Source organism: Notolabrus celidotus, chromosome 4, assembly GCF_009762535.1.
Source record: "Notolabrus celidotus isolate fNotCel1 chromosome 4, fNotCel1.pri, whole genome shotgun sequence".
In the NCBI taxonomy this organism is placed as follows: domain Eukaryota; kingdom Metazoa; phylum Chordata; class Actinopteri; order Labriformes; family Labridae; genus Notolabrus; species Notolabrus celidotus.
In genome coordinates this window covers 21,051,914-21,075,545 of record NC_048275.1, presented here as the reverse complement: position 1 = coordinate 21,075,545, position 23,632 = coordinate 21,051,914, and the positions used below count along the sequence as shown (strand labels likewise).

Sequence of the window (23,632 nt, the reverse complement as noted above, 5' to 3'; positions counted from 1 at the left end):
CACGACTCGGCTGCTTCATTAACTCTCACATTGATGGTACTTTCCCGTAAACCTCTGCTGTAATGCTACAGGCCCATGTTGCATTTCTTACATTACCTTACCACCTGTGCTTTGTGCTCTTCCTGTTTTAGTCATTTACTCAGGCAGTGCCACAAATCAGTTTTGGTATGTAGAAATACTAGATGTGTCTAAGGACTAAAGGGGTAGTTTTTTTTAATTACCCAGGGATCCTGATCAACTCAGCCCCTTTATTGGGAAACCAGCTGGAGAGCCACGGAAGCTAGGCTACTGCTACAGACTGGGTCCACTCTACCATGTGGCTCAAAACTCTAGTGTTACTGTAGCGTACACTGAATCACGAAAGTTATCATGGAAAAAAAATAGTGAAAGTCCAAAAACTTACTTTAAGGATGCAGTATTTCAGCCGATGATATCCCCAGATTCAGAAAGGCCCTGAAATACTATCATTACTAAGTCACACTGACAGCAAGTAGCTCTCAGTTGGTGGGTATAGGCTCACGGTTTACACACCTGCACTACCAGGTAAGTTGAGATCTCTCCTGTGCCCCTGTTAGCATAAAAGTTTCTCCCCTCTCTTCCTCTGTGCCTTGAGTTCACTCATTTCTCAGTGAACTCTGGTTCATAGATGTTGGTTAAGTTAAAAGTGCCAAAACAAAATGGCTTTCCTATGGCAAAGTGAGGTACTGAAAATGTTCAAGGCAAGGCAAGGGAAGGCAAGTTTATTTATAAAGCACCATTCATACAAAGAGCAATTCAAAGTGCTTTACAGAGTTAAAAACAAAAACCAGAACAGTAAAAATCAACAAAAAACATACAGCAAACAATTCAAACATTTACATTTTTATATGCAGCCAGTTATGTTTGATCTACTCTCTCTCTCTCTCTGTACTTATGTAACTTAACGTACATAGTAAATAGTGTTGGGTCTTGTTCTTTATTTAAATTAGGAGGGATTATTCTAAATAATCAGCCCCCTTCACTGCTCTGAAGTCTGTAACTTGCAGAGTCTTACTGTCCCGCCGGACACAGAATCATAACTGATCTTGTCTTAACCGAAATTAACCTTTAATCATTCATCTCAGAACTTCTTCCCGAGGATTAAGACTCACATATTGAATCTTTTCTGTGTCGAGTCGCAGCCCGAAGCTGGCTCAGACCTCTTGACACCCCAGCAGTGTGCCCATATGCCCAACATTTAATTGTGGATCCAATATAAGGTTCATTCCATAACGCCATACCTTGTCAGAAAATATCCAATTTAAAATATGACATTAAAGAAACATAAGCATGGAAACATAAAATATTGTAAAAATCTAAGATCTTGAAAGAAAGAAAGTAAATTTAGTTACAAAACTTAGTTAAAACTCAGTTTGTGAAGAGAAATGAAAAGTTTGTAGTTATAGAAATAAAAACTAAGGTTTAAAAATGGGTTTGCATCCATTATTGAGCAGTGTAAGCAGCATGAAAGAGGAACGTTTTTAGTCTGGACTGAAAAGTGGTCAGAGGGGTTGCTGGTGGCCTAGCGGTCTAAGCACCCCATGTACAGAGGCTGCAGTCCTCGTCGCAGGGGTCGCCGGTTCGATTCCCGGCCAGCCGACCATTTCCTGCATGTCTTCCCCGTCTCTACTCCCCACATTTCCTGTCTCTCTTCAGCTGTACTATCTAATAAAGGCAAAAAGGCCAAAAATATATATAAAAAAAAAAAAAAAAAAAAAAAAAAAAGTGGTCAGAGTCGGGCTTGTCTAATACTTTCTGGGAGGTTATTCCAGGTCTGTGCTGCATAATAACAAAATGCTGCTTCTCCATGCTTTGTTCTGACTCTTGGGACGGTCAGTAGGCCAGCCCCAGATGTTCAAAGTGTCCTTGTGGGTTCTACATGGAGCTGGCTTTCATGTTGGGGTTGGTCTCTTTTTAAAGTTAGTTAAATTCCATGGTATAGTTGACCCTCTCTGCAGTCATTGATTGCCTGGCTTCCATGTCGATTCTCTGGCCGGTTTCTCCATAAAGGGGTCAGGCTGATTGGGATCCCATGTGGGTCATACAATTACTATTGACATGTACCTTATATAACCCCACTTAAAAAAAATACAAAACTATTAATTTAATGAAAACACAGATATTAAAAACAGAACTATGGATATATTAACCCTCCTGTTATGTTCGTTTCTCTGGAACAGCAATAATGTTCCTGGGTCAATTTGACCCAGGGCATATTCAATTATCCTTAAGTTTCAGAACCCAAATTTTTTTTAAATCATCAACCATTTAAATCAAGATTTAGTGCATTGGTGTTCATTAATTCTCACAGATCATGGTTCAATGAGGATAACTCACTCGTTTTTCATTGAAAGTCATGTTAAAACTTTTTTTAACATACATTGGAATGACCTCAAATATAAATACAATAGTTTTACATGACATATTTTTATTTAATATATTTTACATTTTGAATTTTTTATTTTTTATGAATGTGTTGTTAAATTAACACAACACCTTTTCTGATTCTGTCACATGCTGCCCATATTTTTTAGCTGGTTTGGAAGCAGGCATATATTGCTTAAAATAGACTTTAAAAAGGGTCAATTTGACCCGCAACATAACAGGAGGGTTAAATAGTAGGAATGAGTTTTCAGAAGTTAATTTTTGGTTAAGAAAAGGTCTACCCTCTTGCTAGCTCTTCTTTGAGGTTGTGCTAACACAAAGCAGTGCTTTGAGCTAAATGCTGCTGTCAACATTTGCTAATCAACAATAAACACTAAATACAGCTCATAGAACTGAAAGTTATCTTGCAGGTTTTTGGTGATTTTTAGGAAAAAGGGAAACCTTTTTAGACTCAAAATCAAGAAAACATAAAATTCTAGTAAAGATTGGATCCAAAATTTGTGTTTTTGTGTGATACAAAAATCCACACCGATCTCTGTAGTGAGGAGAACTCGGGAACAAGTCTATGGACATTTAGTGAAGAGTTTCAGTGATGTCACAAATAAAGTCCCTGAACAAGTTTTTCTAACACAAATAGAGAAACTACATGGATAAAGCCGCTAGCGAGAAGCAAGTACGTCACCCTTGACTTCATGAAGATGTATACAGAACACAACAAACTGTCAAGGCCTGGATTTTGTTTCATGATTGAAAACTTCATTTGTCTGATGCTCAAAACTCTTTTGCAACTGTCCAATAAGAGAAAGCACAAAGAAAAAAGCAGGGCCCAGTACACTCTGCTTCATTCTCTTCAAGATGTCTTTCCCCAGCTGCCTCCCTCCTCAGCAGGAACATGTGATAGCCATCGAGAACGTCGAGCTGTTTCATTCAGGATGTCTCTGGAAAAGCATGTGGGCGATAATGATGGAGCGCGAGAGAGAGGAGGAGGAGGAAGAGGAGGGAGAAAAAGAGAAGAAAAAAGAAGGTCCCTGAGGGCTTTTGGGGGCCTGCTAAGCAGCTCAACGGCTGCGAACAGCATCACAGTCCACATGTGCAAACATTTAAGATATCTGCTCGTGTAATGGGGTCAGTGTGGCCCCTCTCTGGGTGCACAGAGAACCAGTGCTCTCCTCCCAGTGAAGTTTGCAGGAACGGGTGGCCTGTCCTGCACTGAAGAGAGTCTGATTTTCTGCTGCTTTACTCCTAATGTTTAGTTCTATGTTTGCACTAGTGAATGTTACTTTTGCAGCATGTGTGTGTTCTGTTTTGCATGTCAGGTCTAAATGATCTGATAAACCCATGCAGAGCAGAGGTTTACAGAGGTAACGATTAGAAGTAGCCACATAATTGTTAAAGCATTGCCTGACTGGGTTCAAACCCTGCACCTGAGATAAACCACTACTGAAGAAAAGATCTCTCTACTCCCACCCTGTGGAAACTGATTTAGCTTGTGTTAAGAGTTTCTTTTGAGATGGGGGGTTTTGATTAGATACCAATACCAATTTAACTAAAGTCCTCTAAAGTTAACATAAGTGAATCTGCGGTATGTGCAGTGGTAAGCGCTCAAGCATCAAAAGTAACATATTGGTGGTAAGGAATGGGTCTTGTGTCGATTACTGATTTTTATACACATGTTGCATAGTGCTATATATGGTTTTTTTTTAAAGCCCCCAAACCTAGTGTAACGTTTACAAATTGGAGGAAGTTGTTTTTTGTAATCAAAATGAAACTCTATGAAATAGGACTTTTATGAAATTACTTAAACTCTTTAGCAATGTCACCTCAAGATTAATTTATCCTCAGCTCTGGAGCTCTCTGGGTTTGCTTGGAGTTTAATATCAGCAGGTGTCAAAACTCCACTAATTCAGGCACATGGAAAGTTGGCATTTGGTCGAAAACATTGAGAGTAAAGTTACATTTTTTTTAAACCCTTGAGCTAAATTGATTCTAACTTGAATTTAATGTAGCCTCTCTAAAGGTCCAATACTTCCTTCAGAGGTAGTAAAGGCAATGTGAAGCAAAGTACAAGTCTCAAACTTCTCCAATAGGTTTTATTGTAGCAAATATCCTTTGTTCAGCCGACCTCTGTCGCTGCATCTGTTTGTGCACTGCTGGGAGGAAAACATCAAGCGCAGCTTCAGAGGTAACAGTTCAGGGTTAAGAGGGAAGTGGCAAGAGTCGAGGGATTAAAATGGAACAGTCTGGGTGAGATCTTTATTTCAGGCCACGGAAAGAGAGCCTCTTCCTCTGGTGGCGCCAGTCCTTTGCCACTGTTCCATTTCCATTTCCTCTTCCTCCTCCTGGTCTGTTTGCAGAGCTCTCCTGCTCCTCCTCCTCCTCCTCCTCCTCCTCCTCCTCCTCCTCCTCCTCCTCCTCACCTCCTGTGTCACCTTCATGTCTCCATCCTCTCTGGTGATGCAGTTTGTCTGTCAACACATCTCATCTCCAGCTCTCTACAAAGCACCAGAAACACTACGATGAGTAGTATTGGTAGAAAACAGAGACTGATTACTCTGAAATGTATATATCAAAAAATCAAGCATAAATGTCCAATATTTGATGGTAACTCAAGTTCTCAAATGTGAGGATTTTTCCCATTTTCTTGGCCTTGAAACTATGAATTTAATCCTTAAATACATTTTATGACTCTCTATTAAGCTTAGATAGATTGCAATAGCTATATTTCACAGCACTTGATGATTCCTCAAGGAAATAAGAAGTACATTTCCAGCGTCTGTAGCACACATTGTTAGAAAAATGTGTTTAAAGTCATGTTCAAGATTGCATTGAAGACTTCAAATCCCTTCACATCAACCAAATCCTCAAACAGTCTCTATATCATTTGATTCCACATTAAGAATATATATTAAAAAATCCAAATGATTGTCAAAACTGGCGATCGTATGAAATCTGCTCAATAAAACACTGTCACCAGAACGACAGTAAAACAGTAACAAAGCTGGATTCTTAAGAAATTAGAGTTTGAGTTTGATCCAGCAGTAGTTTAAAATTAGTTTGAAATAAAAATCATAAGAGCAAATTTAAGTTTTCAAACATAATCTAACTGAAATCACCATTTGTTACTGTTCAAACTGGACTGAGGACGGTTGTAGCAGCTGCTCTTTTTATTGTTTTATGGAGCAGTATCCTTAGAGCAGGTGAGGAAACAGGTATTTGAATATTTAATATTTTGGTTTGAAAAATAGTCTAGCATATATAAATGGATAAATGAGTGTAGTTGCTGCAGGTGTACTGTGAAATACACTGATTTAAGGTGCAGGTTTACTCATCTATTCAGTGTAAAAGAACAAGTCTGTGTTCATAGCTTGTAGTGATTACAGATTTTACTTAAACTCCTATGAGGAGTATTTTGTTGGTTATGAAACAAGGTGAAATGACTACTGATGCTTCTTAAAGACCAACAAAAGCAAACAGGACAACCAGAGACCAGTAAGATTATTTTGATATATTTTTTTAAGTTTGAAACTGCTGCGGCAGGGTAGGTGTCGTCATAAGCGATCCTTCTTCGTAGCAAAAATTCTTGAACAAGTAAACAGATGACTGTAAGAAGTCAGCAGAAGGATTTCTTTTAAAACACTACTTTTTTTTTTTTTTTAAGTTATATTTTTTTGCCTTTTTTGCCTTTATTTTATAGGATAGCTGAAGAGAGACAGGAAATGTGGGGAGCAGAGAGCGTGGGAAGACATGCAGAAATTGGCCGACCGGCCAGGAATTGAACCGGCGACCACTGCAATGAGGACCGTAGCTTTTGTACGTGGGGCTCTTAGACGGCTGGGCCACCAGCACCCCTTTAACACTACTTTTGTACATACAAGATAAGATCAGCAAAGACGGTTTGGTCCACATGGGGGACCAAAATCGCCAAAAATGGAAAGGTCCCCACAGGAGCTTTAAAATTATTCCAAATCTGTCTTATTGCCGGTGAAATAATGCCACAAAACAAATCAAAACAAATCAAATCAAGTCCACACAAAAACCAAACTATATAACACCAAACCAATTCTGCAAGAATTTCCTGAAATGCGCCCAAACATACCCCACCCTCTATGTATTTATTCTTTTTTTGAGTGTTTATTTATTTCTTATTTTTGTTTTGTTTCGGGTTCCTTTTTTCCCGTCTCTTCTCCTCTGTTTTCTCTCTCTTCACAAGTGTATAAATGTGTCCTTCCATGTTTTGTAACGTTTTGTACTTGTTAGTATGTTTGTATCGACTACATGTTTATACACTAATTGGTGAATTATAAAATAAAAAATAAAAAAATAAAAAAATAAATAAAATTATTCCAAATAATTTAGAAAAAAAGAACAAAACCTGCCACACAAGAATCTTTATAAATCACTTTCTTTATTTAAATCAGCGTTAGGCAGTTATGCTATGAACAACACAGGAAAATAAAAACAGTGACAAAAAAAAGTAAGACAATAAAACATGAGAGATCCAGTTAACATTAACTGCGCTTGGCACTGGATAGGCGTTCATGGAAAGAAGGAAAAAAAATATACACATTTATCAAACTTAAAATAGAAGTGCCTCCAATAATCATTAAGTCGACCGTTGGGAGTGAAACACCGGAGAACTTAAACATGGTCTCAACATCAATAAAACCGTTTTTCATCCCCTGTTTTCTGCTGTGCCAAGATTCAAATTTATTTCATCGTCAACCTGCGACTGCCTCCCAGCTTTGGGTGGATCCGAAGGAATATGACAGATAAGGTGCTTTGAAGGCATCACAGTCTGTAATATTGCGACAACTGTTAGCACCCATTCATTCATTCATGTTTATAGGAGGCAGAGGCGAGGCTGTCGCATGAGGAACAAATAGTATCACTTCCACCCCACCCACATCCCATCATTGTCTCACCACCCGCGAAGCCCACAAAGTACCGTCACACACCCCTGATGTCAAGCTCTTTTCCTCTGTGTATTTGTCCCTTTATGAAATCAAGCATCAATTCTTCATCAAAACATGGAGGAACTTCTGTTACCATGACACACACTCCTCGCTAAGATGGTAGTAGTGCACAGCAACAAGAAAAAATCAGAGTCAATGAAAAAAGTTATAAATCATACATCCAACAAAAAAAAAAGGTAAAAGCAGAACCAAAAAAAAGTCATCCCTCTCCTAAGAAAGAAAAGTCATGATATCGTTTATAAAAACTGACATAAAAATGTGATCAGTTCTCGCTCACCTGGAACAGATGCTGAAAGCGGCCCGTGGCTGTTTGTTGTGGACCCTGATTGTGATTTTACAGACGCCTACAAGAAACTTTGCATCACTTCATCCCCTCCAGAGGTTTATTCAAAGGAGGGAGCTTTTCACTGCAGTGGCGGGTGAGTTTACCTGCTAAATCTAACCCACAACAAAACCTAAGAGCAGGTAAACGTGCAGAGGTTAAACCACCAGTATTCTGTGAAAATCAGACTCCTAAGTACACTGGCAGGGCAGAATTAACCCTTCATTTTCTAGTTTAGGCAAAGGAGGGGGTTGCAGTGTAAAGGTGGAACTGGTTCTCGGGCTTTGCAAGAGAGAGTGTGTGCCAATCCCAAACCAGGAGAGAAGAAGGGAAGAGGAGAGGAGAGAGAGGAGGAGAGGAGGAGAGCAGGGAGTTGGAGGCTCGAATCCATCTGATGTTTTAGGAGGATCAAGAGCCGAGAGGAGAGAAGAAGAGGAGGGATAAATAGATATATACTCTGCAATGTGGGCGAGGGGGAATCGTGTGTATGCCATGTTTGTGAGTGTGAGTGCATTTGTGTATGTGTATTTGTGTGTGCGTGTGTGTATGTGGTCTGTCCGTTCAGTGCTTTATCTGACGGTGACTCCAAGTTTTTCCAGCACACGGACTCCTTTCTCCTGGTACTCCTCCCGGGTCAGCCAGAAGTTGTCCTTGTCCTTCATGATGTCGGCCAGTACAGCTCCGCCCAGGAACACCATGTGCTTTCGCCTGGGAGGATCCTCGATCCGGATCTTAAATTTCTATGAGACAAGAGGACAAAGAGACTCATTAGAGTTATTTATGTAACGAATAAATGTCCTGCAGCCAAAGCCTTGGCTGGGATGTATGGTGAAGATCTAAATTTTTTTTTAAATTACTGTTACTTTAGTTTGCACGGTTTTGCATCTCACTTCAATCCTTAATGTTGTCAGGGTTTCTACAGTGTTCATCAGATTCAATTTAAGGCTTTAATGATGTTTAAATACATTGCGTAAGGCCATTTAAAATCAGTTTCACAACTCAAGCAGACTGAATACAGTGTGAAGAAAAACAATAAAGACACTCAAATAATTTATAAGATGATATTTTTTCATTCCTCTGCAGCAGCAAAAACAACTATCATTGAAAATATAATTTAATGAATGAGAGCTGGAACTAGATAAGTGGCAGAAAATGGACAGACTGACAGAGGCATCGAGCAGAAACAATTCAAGTTTCTGGAAGATTTTGCTTCCCTATAGATTTAAGGGTGCTGACTGAAACGTCATTAAAAGAGAATACCACATGCAAAATAAACATTTTAGAACAAACGCCTCTTTGTTCTGCAAGCAAGTTACAAAAATGACTGACGTGTAAGGACTTCTATATTCCCTCCCAGGCTTTTTTGAAGGAAACAATCAAATGAGGGACATAAGGAAGTTTAAATTATATTTTTCAACTTACAAAATAACATAAAATGTTCAATTTCTGAGCTCAAGCAAGCTTGACACAACGGACGTTAAAAGCTTTACATAGAGTAAAAGAAAAAGAAAAAAAAGCATAAATATTTATTTTCACCAGAGTCAAAATAGCCCCCAACCTAGATACTTTTAAATCACGTCTTAAAACTCATTTTTACTCCTTGGCTTTTAATACAGCATGAGAGTTTATGTTGGTCTCTGTTTGTCCTTTAATGTACTGTGTTTTAAATTTTACTATTATTTATTTCTACTGTTGGTATTTGTTGCGCAGCACTTTGGTAACCTTGTTGTTTTTAAAATGTGCTATACAAATAAAATGGATTAGATTAGATTGGATTTTCAACTTCTTGTTTTGGCTACAGTACTTTTCAATGTTCTGAACATCACTTTATAGTAATTAGTTCAAAATCAGAATCAGCTTTATTCGCCAAGTATGCTTGAACACACAAGGAATTTGACTTCAGTAAACTGTGCTCTCTTTGTACAAGGCATAAGAATAGGAATACGAATAAGAACTACAATAAAAAATAAAATAAAAATATAATATCAATAACCTTAGCTATAAATACAAAGAAACAACAACAACAACAACAACAACAACAACAACAACGAAACAACACAAATTAACCAGGTCCTTTAAAAAGTCAAAGGTTTAGGTGAACTTCCTGACATCTAACCTTGATCTATCGGTCTGAACATAAACATGTGGAAAACATGATTTATCTACACTGATACAATTCAGTGTTTCCAGCCAGACATCACACAATCTAAAATGACATGAAGAAACGCAACCAGCATATTTTGGAGTGATGTTTAGAAGTATTTTGAAAATGTAAGTAGATAAATGTGTTGTGCAGGCTACTTCAGGTTCGACCAGGGTTATCAGAAACAACCAAATAACTATTTGATTAACTTGTCATTCAGAATTGAATGATTACTATTTACTGTAGCACGCCAACAATTCAGAATTTGAATAATTGCATTATAATGTTTACAAACTGTAAACATTTTAGAGTCATATAAAGTTGACATGGTACTGCACAATAAATGCATCAGTGCAGCTTTAAAGCCACACACCATTCAAAGTCTGATTAAATATTTGTCTTCACTTCTTTCCAGATGAAATGTTCTCCAATGGTTAAACTACTCCAATCCCCCACTTTCTATCTGTATACCCAGTCCGCTCTGAATACTCATATCTTCACCAAATAGGGTGAAAGACATGGTTCCTGTTTGTTGCTCACGTGGATCGCTGTCCAAACATAAACAGACAAGAGATGCAAGCTACAAACGCTGGTGGTGTGTTTGAGTTTAGATGATCAGATGGAGCATATGGAATCCCACAGAACTGGACTGGTTTGAAATCTTTTAAAGGATCTTTCTGGACCTCTTCTGTCATTTCCAATCAAACAGGTTTGTTAAGTTGTTAGTGTAAAGACATATTTAGGTATCTATCCAAGTCTAAAAGTCCTTTGTGGCGTAACGGATTGTGCATATTCAACTCATCTTCATGATGTGAAAAACACCATCACTGCTGCATTACATTTTTTAGTCCCACATTAGATCAACTGTGTCGAGAAACTGAAGTAGGCTGCAGCTGTGGGCAGAAAAAGTAAAGCACATCATGAGTTATTTAACTTATGAGTCATCTGTGAACCTTTTGTTTACAAAGAGGCTCTGTGTAAAATCATCTGTGTCTTTGGGACACCGTCTTGGGAATCTCAATTAGCGCTTGTTTTACTAAAAGTGGTTTTGGTAAGAAAGAAGATCTCTCAAATGTTGCATGTAAAGTCCTGAATTGATGTTAAATCAATGTCTTTTAACATCTAGCAGCACCACCTGGTGGTGGTCTGTGTTCACTGCACCAGTCTGAGGAGACGCAGTGATAATCTTTTGATCCGAAACCTTCCAGATGTGCTCAAGTCTTTGACGCTCATAATGCAGGGTGTTTGATTTATTTTAAAGTGAGCCGTCAGAGTGTGGGATCTAACCCCCTCAGGACAAAGGAGAGACTGTCAGGTGTCAGTCACCGTTTACAACTGACTCAGATATGTTCCTTTCTTACCGCATGTTACCCTTTCACATGCGGGAAACCACGCCCAGCATAACCAAAACAAACCAAGAGAACCAGCTGGAAAATACTCATTCACACCAAAACTAAAACCAGATCAGACTTCGTCTCATCGGATCGTGCGGTGGACTCCTCAACTTCTTAATAACAAGATATCGGTTTCAGTGAAACTGAAAGAGAGTTTTAATTTTGCGTTGAGAATGAGGATGTATGGCCTTTTGAAAATGTCTCAGTCACACTGTTAACCACATTTGCAGAGCTGTAGCTAAGAGTCCTCAACACTTACATGAAGAATTATACATTTAAAGGATGTATGTCTCACCGAAAGCTTTTCCACATCTCCCTTGAGCACACGCTCCAGGTACAGCTGCTTGAGTTCCCTCTCCAGACGAGAAGGCAGGCCAGGGTACATGGTGGATCCTCCTGACAGCACGATATGTTTGTAGAACTCAGGCCTGATGATGAGGAAGAGAGAAAGAAGATGAATCACACAAGTCATGTTTTCTGTTTCCCACCCAACAGGAAGAGTTTTCTTTTCTAAGTCGACATATTTTAAATATTTACAGTCAAGACGTGCAGATTAAAGTCTTTTGGTAAACAATACATCGTTCAACTCAAACAAGGAATACATTATGACCCACTAGATTTCCAAAGGAACATTTTCTTGGATGTTTCCACTTTTTTTTTTACATACCCAAGGATCAATTTTCATTCTTTCCATACAGCAGAAGCAATATTCACTTTGATGTTTAAAACCTTCTGTTGCATCAATGAGAGCTCTGCTGGCCAGAACATACATTTGCATGTCTTTGTCTGTGCGTGTGCTCTTAAACGTTGTGTATTTATAAGCGCGCGGAAACACACTCTGCCCACACTCCACACAGGTGTGTGTCCGTGCACTTATGTGGGCCTCACCTGGTGTCTATGTCAGCCGCCTGGATGGTGTTGAAGAGGAGCTCGGCCACTCCGACACCCTCCACGTTGATGAGGTGGGGCTGGAACAGAGCCTCCGGGGCCTCAAAGCGTTCTCCTCCCACCTTGATCACACGACCATCTGGCAGCTGGAGATGTGTGGGAGGCAGGAGATGAAAAGAGAAGGAAAGCAGAAAATGTGACACTGCTGAAGAGGTAGGATTTAATGGATGACTCAACAGAGAGTCATAAATCTTGAATGCAGGAATCAAGAATGATGCCGTTCAATGGTTGTTTGCAAAGTATGAAAAGACATTTCTCAATCAAACCCTTTGTGTGCTCACTATAGTTTGAAAATAGAAGTCTTACAAGGTTCTGATAATACTGGAGATTAAGTTGAAGCCCAGAGAGTGTGGACTGAACTGGGTGCATGTGTGTGTATGGGACAATAAAAAGGCTTCATTCAGCTGAGGGCAGTGAGAGGAAGTGGGGCCCAGCCACCGCCGCAGAGTGGCTGCACAGGAAATGATGTAACGCACAGTTCAGGGCCCTTTCGGCCACAGTTACATTGCCCTCCTTGTTTCGGCACACTCTGGCACACAAAACCATCCTTGCGCACAAAACCATCCTTGCGCTTACATGTTCACACACCTACACACACGCAGTCGCCTACACTAACCCAAACACTCATGGTCAGTGAGCTTTGAGACACAACATGTGCTCGCTAAGGCGTGCAGGAACACAGACTTCAGAACCTGCTTTTAGATTGTGGTTCCCTCTGTGGGGAAAAAAAAGGGGCCTTGGAAAGAAAAGCAAGCCGGGTGGAGGAGCAGTGCAACCCCATATGTTTGAGTCCCATAGAAAACAGTTAGTCAGCAGCACTGCCCGGTCCTCAGGCGGCCAACAGAGCCAACAACGGGCATGTGGTAGTCTACTTAGCTCAGCACAAACAGAGACTTAGTTATCCCATTAGCTTTGATTACTTTTAAATACTGCCACTTTTGAATCACGAACCCTTCGGGAGAACTCTCTTTTCTACGATGCTATTTTAAGCGAGTGAAATGTGAAACGTGTGTGCATGTGGTGTGCATAAAAGAGTTAACCAAACAATTCAAGAATCCCCAGAGGGATGGAAATATTTGTCTTTTTTTAACGAACAAGTAGCAAACCTTAAAAGCAGCCGCTTAATTTGTAAACCGATTTAGATTGTTCTTCCATCTCTGAAGAAGCAGATCTTGTTTTATCATTTTGAGCCTTAAAAATGTAAAAAAAAAAAAAAAAGGGGACAACAAATGGGGCAGGGTACATAAACAGTGGCATGGGTCTCTGACTGAACAAAGGGGGACATGTTTATTTAAATGTTTCTGATACACATTATCATTATTTTTCTCTGCAATTTATCATATTCCTTTTTTAAACACTTTGTAATAATGCACAGACTGTCCAGGTGAGGGCAGCAGTTTGTTTTGAAGGCTGACTACATTTGGTACTGATTCCACACACTAAATGGATATATTATAAATTGTCTGAATATCTGTACAGTGTCAGAGATACAAAACAAAGACGTATCCTGACCAAATACAGGCTGAGTGACCACCAGCTAGCTGTAGAGACAGGGAGATACAGGCAGACATGGCTGCCCAGAGGAGCGTCTATGTGCTCACTGCTCTACAGGGGACATAGAAACAGAGATGCACTTCCTCCTCCACTGTAGCAAGTTCTCTTTACTAAGAGATTCCCACTACAGGGAAATTACGAAAATGGTACCAAACTTCCCAACATTAACCCCAGAAGATATGCTGTACACCATTGTTCATTAATACGTATAAAATATGTAATATATATAATATGTAATATATATAATATGTAATGAATATATATGTAATGTATGTGTATGAATTGTATGTGCTTTGGCAACAACATGTCTTTGTTCATGCCAATAAAGCAAATTGAATTGAATTGAATTGAATTGAAAGACAAACCAGGATGACGAGCTCAGCAGCAGTTAAACACTTTAGTAAAACTTCATAACTGTCTCATACAGGCAGAGTGACACTTCCAACAGCCTATCTACTAATGCAATACATGCTGCTCTCTTCGGTCAGCTCTTAACAGAATCATATTAAATCTACAGAAGTATAATACTTGGTGGACTTTCAGGATGCACTGATGTATCCGCTGAGCATCAGTACTGGTCAATACTGTTGGTGGGTATCAGTTTTAGCCCTCATTGATTGCAGTAGCCTACATATACTGTTGCGATGCTTCTATTAAAACAACCTCATGAGCCCCGTGTTTTTATAAAGAGTAGGTTTTTGTTTTTTAAAAACATACAAAAACATATTTCAAATGGAAAAAAAAAATTTGAGCTGATTGATGACCCCAATTATGTTTGTATTTGCTCATTATTTATATTTTAGATTTATTTCACTACTTGTCTAGTAGTTGGTTCAATTAATTAAACAGTTTTCATGTTCTTACGTCAATATCCTTATTGCTGTTTCCTGATTGTCTTGCTCCATGTATTTTATGTCCATGGACACTTTCTCAAAGACTGATATATTATGTCCTTATGTAGCTTTTAGTCATTTTTAATCGTATGGTGCTATTTGTACTTTTCTTTTCTTCTCTTTTTTGTTTGTTTGTTTGTTTGTTTGTTTGTGTTTTGGTTTCTTCTCTACCTTCTTATTTGGATTTTATTTTACTGTATTTTATCTTTGTTTAATCTTGATCTTTTTAAGGGAGCCTTTTTAACATCTGGCAACGGACTACGGATGTAAACTAGCCTTTTGGCTAATTCTGGCATATTTACAGAAGTGTTAATTAATATGCATGGTCCTTTTAAAAAATAAAAAATAAAAATAAACTCAAGGTTGATGTAATGAAGGCCTGAATGACTTTACAATGTTGACTAATGTTTTCATGGTGAACTAAATCGTTATTTTAAAGCTCCTGTGAGGAGTCTCAGCTGGTTATGAAACCAGCTGAGAACTGAAACTTTGCGAGCTATAAAGCAAACAAAACCATCAGCAACAAGATCATTTCTTCACAGTTATTTTTAAAACCGGAAACTTCTGCTAGGTCAAAATAAACTGATTTGCATCATGCTGCAGAAAGAGCAGTTTCTGCATTTTTCAAACAGTAGATGCACAATGATTAATGTATTTGACTGTTTAAAGGAAGCAGCAGGAGACTTTTAGTTAAAAACACTTCTTAACACACGTTTAGGACCAGATCAGCGAAGAGATTAGATGTACTGTTTTGCCACCAGGGGGCTCAAAAATAGACTCGGAAGGTCCTCATTGGAGCTTTAACAATGGAATCAGTACCAGCCCTTATTTTCTTAATCCATGCTCCCCTGATGGATTTATCACACATAATAGTATTTACCGTGTATGACTCCACCAGCACGGTGGTCTCCAGAGCCAGCTTCTGCTCCTGCTCGATGTTGTAGCCAACGTAGCACAGCTTCTCCTTCATCATGCGTACAGTCTCAAAGTCTGCTGAGTGGTTGAAGGCGTAACCCCTCAACAGCAACAACTGCATCCAGCAAGGAAGACAGGGGATAATGGAATGAGGAAAAATAAGGTATACTCAGAAATCAGTCAGCACTACAAAAAATTGAGTGTTCACTATATAGTGCACTATAAAGTGAGTAGTAGTGAGTGATTTGGGACAAATCGACAGTCATAGCAGACTGGATACCTTGATGAGGTAGCGGGTGATGTCCCTGCCTGCGATGTCCAGGCGTCTTGTCAGGTGAGGCAGGCTGAAACCCTCGTACACTGGACATATGTGTGTCACACCGTCACCCGAGTCCACTACAACACCAGTCAGAAGGCCTGAAACACACACACAAGTTCTACTTATAATACAGTGTTTTCAATTTGAGAGATATGATGAGGAAACTTAGAAGTCAAAGGTAAAATGCAAACACGTATGAGTGTTTTGTTGAGTGTGTTCTCTGACCTTGTGCATACAGTGTCAGCACAGCTTGAATGGCAATGTAGACTCCTCCAAACTGGTAAGTCTCAAACATCACCTACAAGGAAAGCAAGATCACATCAGACAGTTATTGGGATCTTATAATACAGAACCAAATGAAAACTTTCACAGAGGACAAGTCAAAGTGGCACTCATGGACTTTCTTAAAATACATTGAGATGTAGGTATTTAGAACTCATCTCTTTACTACTTTGTTTCACTGGATATAAAAGTAAACACGAGCGTACTTCGATGATTTTTTCCCGGTTTTTCGTGGGGTTCATGGGCGGCTCGGTAAGAAGGATCTTGCAGTTGCGGGACTCAATGTTGAGCTTCTCCGGGCCAAAGGTGTAATCCCACAAGTGCTTCATGTCGTCCCAGTTTCTGACAATGCCGTTCTCCATGGGGTAGTTGACCTCCAGCATGGAGCGCAGCTCGCTGGCCTCATCTCCTACCATCAGGTCCTGGAGGGAGAGGTCAAAGAGCGACAGAGATTCAAATTTAGAAGCTGTGCAGTGCACTGAACCCCAACTGGATCATTCAGAGTCACAAAGATCTGAGACTATCTCTGAGTGTGGCTTCAGGGTACTATAATCAATCCTTTTCACTTACCCCCCCAGCCTGCTGGTCTTGTAAAATCAGATAAACTGGATGATCAAGCTTTTACGGGCCTGTTATTTGTTAGATGTCCTCACCCAAAGTAGCGTTGTGTTTTAAAACTCAGTTACCCAACATGCACATCCAGCCGCTATTTTTCATGCACGTACACCTGGAAACACTTGTGTCTCCCTCTAGCACCAGTAAACCACTTGTTTTAGCAACATTCAACTAGCTGCATGCAAGGCCGCCTTGCAATGTAAACAACTGCCCGGTTAGAGCTCAGTGTTAGCCACACAGTCAAGCATCTCACGTTCCATTTGGAGACATCAAAAGACTACTGAAGGCTGCCATTTTATGGGTTCACCCTGTGTGCTTTGGCATTAAACAAAGTACCAGTCAAAGGCTTTGCCTCCATGTGGCATCAATAAGTCAAAAAAGTACAAAGAAAAACAGATGTGCTTCCGTCTACAACTTTCAGCTGTCTGCCATGCATCCTTGAGTCTGGACACTTCCTCTGCACGTTTAAGGGTGACTCCCAGCACAGGTATTACAGTAAACAAGTGGGGATTTCTTCAATTAAATGTAATTGAGAGTCAGGACAGTAAGGTAAACAAGATCTGCAATGCATTTACAAGAGAACTTTTATCATTTCAGCGAGCATCCTGGCTGCATCAGACATTTTGAGTTCTTTAAGCTGAAACTGTTTGACTGTTTCCTTAAATAGCAGCAGGATTTAGGGGAGGTGTAGCTGTCAGGATGAACCAGTAGATCAGAGACTGTGAAAATGGAATCAGGCCAAAATCTCTTTTAGCACTCCATCGATAACAGCTGCCCCATGATTCATCACAGCCATTTCTGCAACACTTTCAGCCAGCAGAGAGTCCATTAACGTAAGGGCTGCACATCTTTCTTACTCTCAGCCACTTATTTGGCCCCAAACACTTCAATTAGCCAAACCAAGTGTGGTGTAAAAGAATGGACACACTGTGTAAGTAAAAGAGATGAAAGAGATCACACTGAAAAAAATAATAATTAAAACTCTGAACAAAGAAAAAGGAGCTTTATTTTGGGTTATAGATCAAATCATGACACGACTCTTGGTGCAGGCAAGACCAGGAGGCACACACCAACCTGAACTTACCATCTTCTGGGCATTCTACTTCATCGTGGGGGAACAAAACATGGAGGAAGAGGAAGGTAATTATTAAAATAAAAAGATGAAGAAAGAAAAGAAATGAAAAGAACAGGAGACAGAAAGAGAAATAGGCTTTGTGCTAAAACAGATGGAAGACTCCAGACATTAAAATCCCTATCCTTTGATTAACAGATCTTTACCCAAATTACAGCTTCTTTTGAAACATCTTATCAGCAGGAATGCACTGTGGGAACTTTTGTTTGCACAAGGAGGAGCCCTTAACTAGGTGGTAGAACAAAACTGCTGTATCATTGGCTTCCTGAACACACTCGACTTTTAAAACAACAGCTTTCTGGGCACTTCGCTAACATCAGGTGGATCAGCTCTTACCTTGATCTCAATGTTTCCAACTTTGGCCGTCGAGCGGATGATTGGCCTCCCAACAAGCGCAGGGAAGATGTGCTCTGGGAAGTTGGAGCCTGCATAGCCGCACTTGACAAACTAAAAGAGAGAGAAATAGATAACCACGGAGGTGGTCACAGAGGAAATGATGAGGAGATAGTTTTAAATACAGATGACATTAACTTTCCAATACAAGGAAAGATAGATAATAGAAACTAAGATAACAATGTATCCAGTGATCTCAAGATCTGCTTGTGTGTATGTGATTATATGCATGGACATTTCATCCTGTCATTGATCACAACCATAGACTGTTTAAAATATGGACGTAGTATCCGTGACGTCCCACATCTGTTTCTCAAGTGCTGTTTTGAGGCCAATCGGCAGCCATATTGCTGCCGTTTGGCGGGCTTTGAGCCTCCTAGCCAACAGCTACAGTGTTCCCGCCTGTCAATCAAGTCAGCTGTGCCTCTCATTGGAAGACTCGTAATCTCAATATCTACGAAATTGCTGCGTTAAAAAAAAAATCATCCCCTGTACCATGGGTGCCGATCGAGAAATGAGCTATCCAGACTACAGTCGTCATTTGTACCAGGCTGTAAACACGTTTATTTCTGCTGTAAAGATCGTCTTTTTTTAAATTAGTGTGTATGTGGTTTCTGGTACTTCCGGAGCCAGCCTCAAGCTTTTTTTTTGTTTTTAGCACTTCTGCATTGGACTCATATTTTTAGACCGGTGGTTGCTGCTTGATCACAACACGTCTCTGGTTAATGTGTCAGTGTCGTGAATTGTGTAAATGTCTTTGATTTTCAGAGTCTCCAAAATGATCTTCTGGTAAACGTGGGGCATACTGACAAAATTCTAACATCCCAGTGTTTCTTGAATAAGTTGTACGATAAATCCAAATTTACAGAGTGACAGTATTGATCAACATTTTACAACCACAGAGTTAACCATTGACACCATGTGGACAAAAAGACAAAGCAGGTCAGGGTCCTTACTGCTCAATGCACACAGCTGAACAGTTACATGAGTGTAAAGCTTTTCTCTACCATCAGGACAAAATGTAGCAAAGCTTTATCATGGTTTTATGATGACTTAAAGGCCCTGTGAGGAGTTTTGAACTGGCTGAGAAACAGACTGAAAATGATACTGATGCCTCTTTATGACCTTCAATAGTAAACAAGTCCATCAGCAGCAACTAAGACACCTTCTCTGTTGTCATTTTTAATGCCTGAAACCGCCCTGAGGGGGTAGGTGTCAGACCAGATGATGGACATCTCACTTCAGAAACTGCCTTTATTTGATTGTTTTCATGGAAAATAATCACATTGCCTGATAAAGTTGACTGTTAAAAGACAACAGGATGAGATTTTTCTTGAAAACACTACTTTTGCATGTATAGGACAAGAGATAAGAGGTATCACTTTGTCCCCAAGGGGGCGCCAGAATCGACACAAAACAAAAGTTCCTCACAGCAGCTTTAAATCTAAATCTAAATGTATTTTCAGGATTTTATTAGCATACTGTTTTTACAGGGTTATTTTGTTTGATCAGTTTATTATCTATGTCAAAAACTCTCATCACAAGAGCTTCTTCAGACCGTTGCCTTTGTCTGATCAACAGTTCCAACGTTCTGTCTTCAATTCAGTGTCATTAATAACAAAGAAAAGCATTCAGGAAGCTGTGACATGCAAATGTTCAACATTTCTGCTTTAAAAATGGACTACTGAGAGTTCATATACTTGATTAAGTCTTACATCTCTATATAAAAAGGAGAATTTGTCAGCTCAGAATTAAAGACTGAAATTGTGTCAATAATTGCACCAAGTGACACACTTTGTATGCAAGTTGTAATGCTGCTAAATAATAAAGTTCTCTGAAGTGCTTTTATTTATAAGTGTATGCCTGTTTTCACAACATAGTGCAGTCTGAATATCTCACAACTTGAAGCGTGATTGTCCTCTTTTTGTGCCAGTATGTCTAACAGATGTAAACTGAGTCAATACTTTTGTTCAAATCTGTCAGTATCAATGATTAGCCTCGGATAATCCACTGAGTAGTACATTGTCACATTGCACAAGGTGTTTTCCATACAAGAGAATTTGGTTAATGAGTGAAGCAGTACATAGAAATGTCTTTCAAATCAGCTACAGCTACACTGATTATCTTATAGAACCTTCTATAACGCATCTTCATGACGGAATGTGAAGGTTAATTCAAGACCAGGTGACAATTCACATCTTATTTCACAGCTGCACATACTTGTAGATATAAAATATCAAGCTAAGCGGACCGATCTTGCAGTAGACTATGAAGTGAAACAGCATATAAAGGCTACGAAAGTGTGTGAGCAACATATGCGTCTGTGGTTCAGACTTTTCTCACTTCCTCTTGACTTCTAAATTCAACCTTGACACAGGGCAGACTCTTTTTTTCTTCTGGCTACACTTCTTGCAAAAGTCACATCTCAAAAAAAGCCTTATTAGTCAGTGACACGCTGAGCCAACATCCTCTTTGACTGCTGACACGGTTCAGAAAGGAAGTCCTAAACAGAGCTGCAGCTTTACTCACTCTTTAACATAAACACAGATCAGCAGAGTTTATGGTGCTGGAGGTGCAGAAACTTTATTTGTCTACCAACCACAGCAGACTAAACCGACCTGCATTTAACGGCTCATTTAACCGTTATACCTGCCAGCTAGTTGGTGACTAATACGTACCAAACTGCTCCTTAACTTTGCAGAAAGACATGTTTTGTGATTGAGCAACATGACAAAAGAGGGAGTGATGTAATAGTCTATTCGCACACTGTGATTCTGTCATTGGCAGGAGGCAGCAAGCAAAGTGAAAAGATCATTACAGCAGTGCTGATGCTTAGATCTCGACCGTGTGTGTGATACTTACTGCTGTTGTAAGACAGTAATAAAGAATGATCATAAAGTTTTTTCTTCCTACACTAATTCAACAAGTTTAGCAACTTCACTGAAATTGGACTGTTTCCAAGCAACTGAATCATGCTATTGTACTCTGTTGCTATGTGTCCATGGTTCCCACAGACCAGCCACTTTATATAATAGACATTTTATTTAGGTTTTGGTGAGATAAGATCTAAGATAAGATATCTTTATTGTCAAGATGTGCTCTGGGAAGTTGGAGCCTGCATAGCCGCACTTGACAAACTAAAAGAGAGAGAAATAGACAACTACAGCAGTGGTCAGATGAGGAGATAGTTTTAAATACAGATGACATTAACTTTGCAATACAAGGAAAGATTAATAGAGACTAAGATACCAATGTATCCAGTGATCTCAAGATCTGCTTGTGTGTATGTGATTATATGCATGGACATTTCATCCTGTCATTGATCACAACACGTCTCAGTGTCGTGAATTGTTTAAATTTCTTTGATTTTCAGAGTCTTCAAAATGATCTTCTGGTTAACGTGGGGCATACTGACAAAATTCTAACATCCCAGCGTTTCTTCAATAAGTTATACGATAATCATAAAGTAAGTTTTTGTGGAACCTTTAACCAGAGACATTAGAACTGTTGTTATTCTGAGTAATCAGACTAACTGTGTCTGCAAAAGCCTAGTCTGAATAGCAGTATTCAGATGAGATGGAGTGGAATGTTCAAGTCAAATGATGTTGTACCCTTATCAGAACTAAAGGAATGCTTCTTGTCCAATCAGATTACTTGGATAGTTGTATAATAACTTTTATTACACACCTACAATTACCCTATGTGTCTGCTAACTCAGTAAGTTTTGACATATGGCTGAATATGGACGAACGAATACGTGAAAAAGTAAACGATTTTATCTGTTTAGTTGACAGGAAACAATGAAGGTGGTTCCTCAATCAACCTGTCATGGCCTAGCTTACGTTACATTTAACTAGCTGACGGTGATTTTGATTAAAATATTCGAGGTACAGTCTTCGCTGTTGTATTAAATGTCCAACAAGGAGTTATAAATGTGTAAACCAGACAGTGGGTCCAGAGCAGACAGCCAGCTGTTCACTGAGTCCAGTTCACCAGCAGCTAGCTAGTTAGCTGTCTTAGCTTAGTAACCGCTAGTTGCAGGAGAGAAGTTAGTCGTCCATGTAATTTTGATCGGCTGAGTCGTTGTGATAGTAAGAGATGTGCATTCAGCTCCTGCCCTAACATTTACACCATCCCTGTGTGCTGCTTCCGTGTCGGGTCTGGATGAATGAAAAGGAGATGGCTATCAGGCTAGCTAGCTACCCACCCAGTTTATGCTAGCTAGCTCAGACGCTGAGAGCTCCACTTCCTGTTTCAGAGAATATTTGACTCTCGGTTTGAAGCAAAGCCACCACTTCAAGACAAGGCACGCCAATATACAGAACTTACCCCGGTCCCATTGTCACAGACCACCACTTTCCTTCCCTGGCTGTCCATTGTGTAAAAAGCCCCAGTTGCCGCTGAACCTCCCTCAACTTTCTTCGGCAAGCCGGAAGGAAGACACACCAACCCGGCCGAGAGGAGGAAGGGAAGGGTGCTCATCCGGTGTGTGACAGACAGCAGCCGTTCAAATGACAGGCACTCCTCCAAACATTGAGGACACATTTTCAGCTTCAAGCTCCTCTCAGCAAGTGGTTCATTTTAAAGAGTTATCTGCAATACTGAAATGTCTTTCTCCCAAATAACAGTCCTGTTCCAAGGGGATTTAAACAACTAAAAAACAAATTCATATCAAGCAAATGAAAGACAAACTATTTAATTAAACTTGTTGAAAACTGAAAAAGTCCTAGCTAGCTGGAAATTATAATTTAAGTGGTTAAACAAGAATATACAATATGTAGTCCTGACCAAGTAATCTGATTGGACAAGAGGCTGTGTTCTACTGTAGAGCAGGGGTTCCCAAATTAGGGGTCGGGACCCCCTAAGGGGTCGCAAGACACTAATGGGGAGGTCGCAATGTGGATGTTGTTGTTTTTTTTAAGTATCTCAAATGTATATTTTACCCATTATTGTAAAAATATAGACAAAAATAATAGTTACATTTGAAATAAAACCTTGCAAATGAAAACATATTCAGTAGTTTTCTGCCTTTATTTGTTGCCTGATGACTCCTGAGGTTATCTAACAGTATCAGTAGCAGCAGGGTCATTCATAACAGCACAGGAAACACAGACACGTGTGCATGTAGGTAGGCAAATTTTCTGCAGACCAGCCAAATGAAGCCACATTAAATCACTTTGAGGGACAGGGGGGGTTGCGAGTCTTCTGCAACTATATTTTGGGGGTCGCAGGCTGAAAGGTTTGGGAATCCCTGCTGTAGAGAATATCACTGGGATTTTTCACCCATATCACTCCACTCCAGCAAAGGGTTATGAATACAGCTAATCAATATTAATTCAGACAAGT

At 39.7% G+C, this 23,632-nt stretch overlaps 1 protein-coding gene across 1 annotated transcript; it reads right to left on the bottom strand.

The window, feature by feature from the left end:
• Positions 1 to 6,789: 6,789 nt before the first annotated feature.
• On the bottom strand, positions 6,790 to 22,851 carry LOC117811271 (actin-related protein 2-B-like). Its single transcript, XM_034681438.1, has 9 exons — positions 22,616 to 22,851; positions 18,230 to 18,340; positions 16,353 to 16,568; positions 16,090 to 16,162; positions 15,826 to 15,962; positions 15,511 to 15,660; positions 12,124 to 12,269; positions 11,531 to 11,663; positions 6,790 to 8,438 (listed from the first exon to the last, which is right to left on the bottom strand). Exons 1-9 carry the CDS (start codon positions 22,829 to 22,831, stop codon positions 8,268 to 8,270), a joined length of 1,353 nt encoding a protein of 450 aa, XP_034537329.1. The 5' UTR covers positions 22,832 to 22,851; the 3' UTR covers positions 6,790 to 8,267.
• Between the last annotated feature and the right edge of the window lie 781 nt (positions 22,852 to 23,632).

Bases quoted from the DNA above. Each gene is read 5' to 3' on its own strand.
- LOC117811271 (XM_034681438.1), bottom strand. From the start codon at position 22,831: ATGTGTCCTCAATGTTTGGAGGAGTGCCTGTCATTTGAACGGCTGCTG. The intron at 16,569-18,229 runs GTAAGAGCTGAT...CTCTCCCTCCAG, and splicing joins TTGGAAACATTGAGATCAAG to GACCTGATGGTAGGAGATGA. The intron at 15,963-16,089 runs GTCAGAGAACAC...TGTGTGTTTCAG, and splicing joins GCTGACACTGTATGCACAAG to GCCTTCTGACTGGTGTTGTA.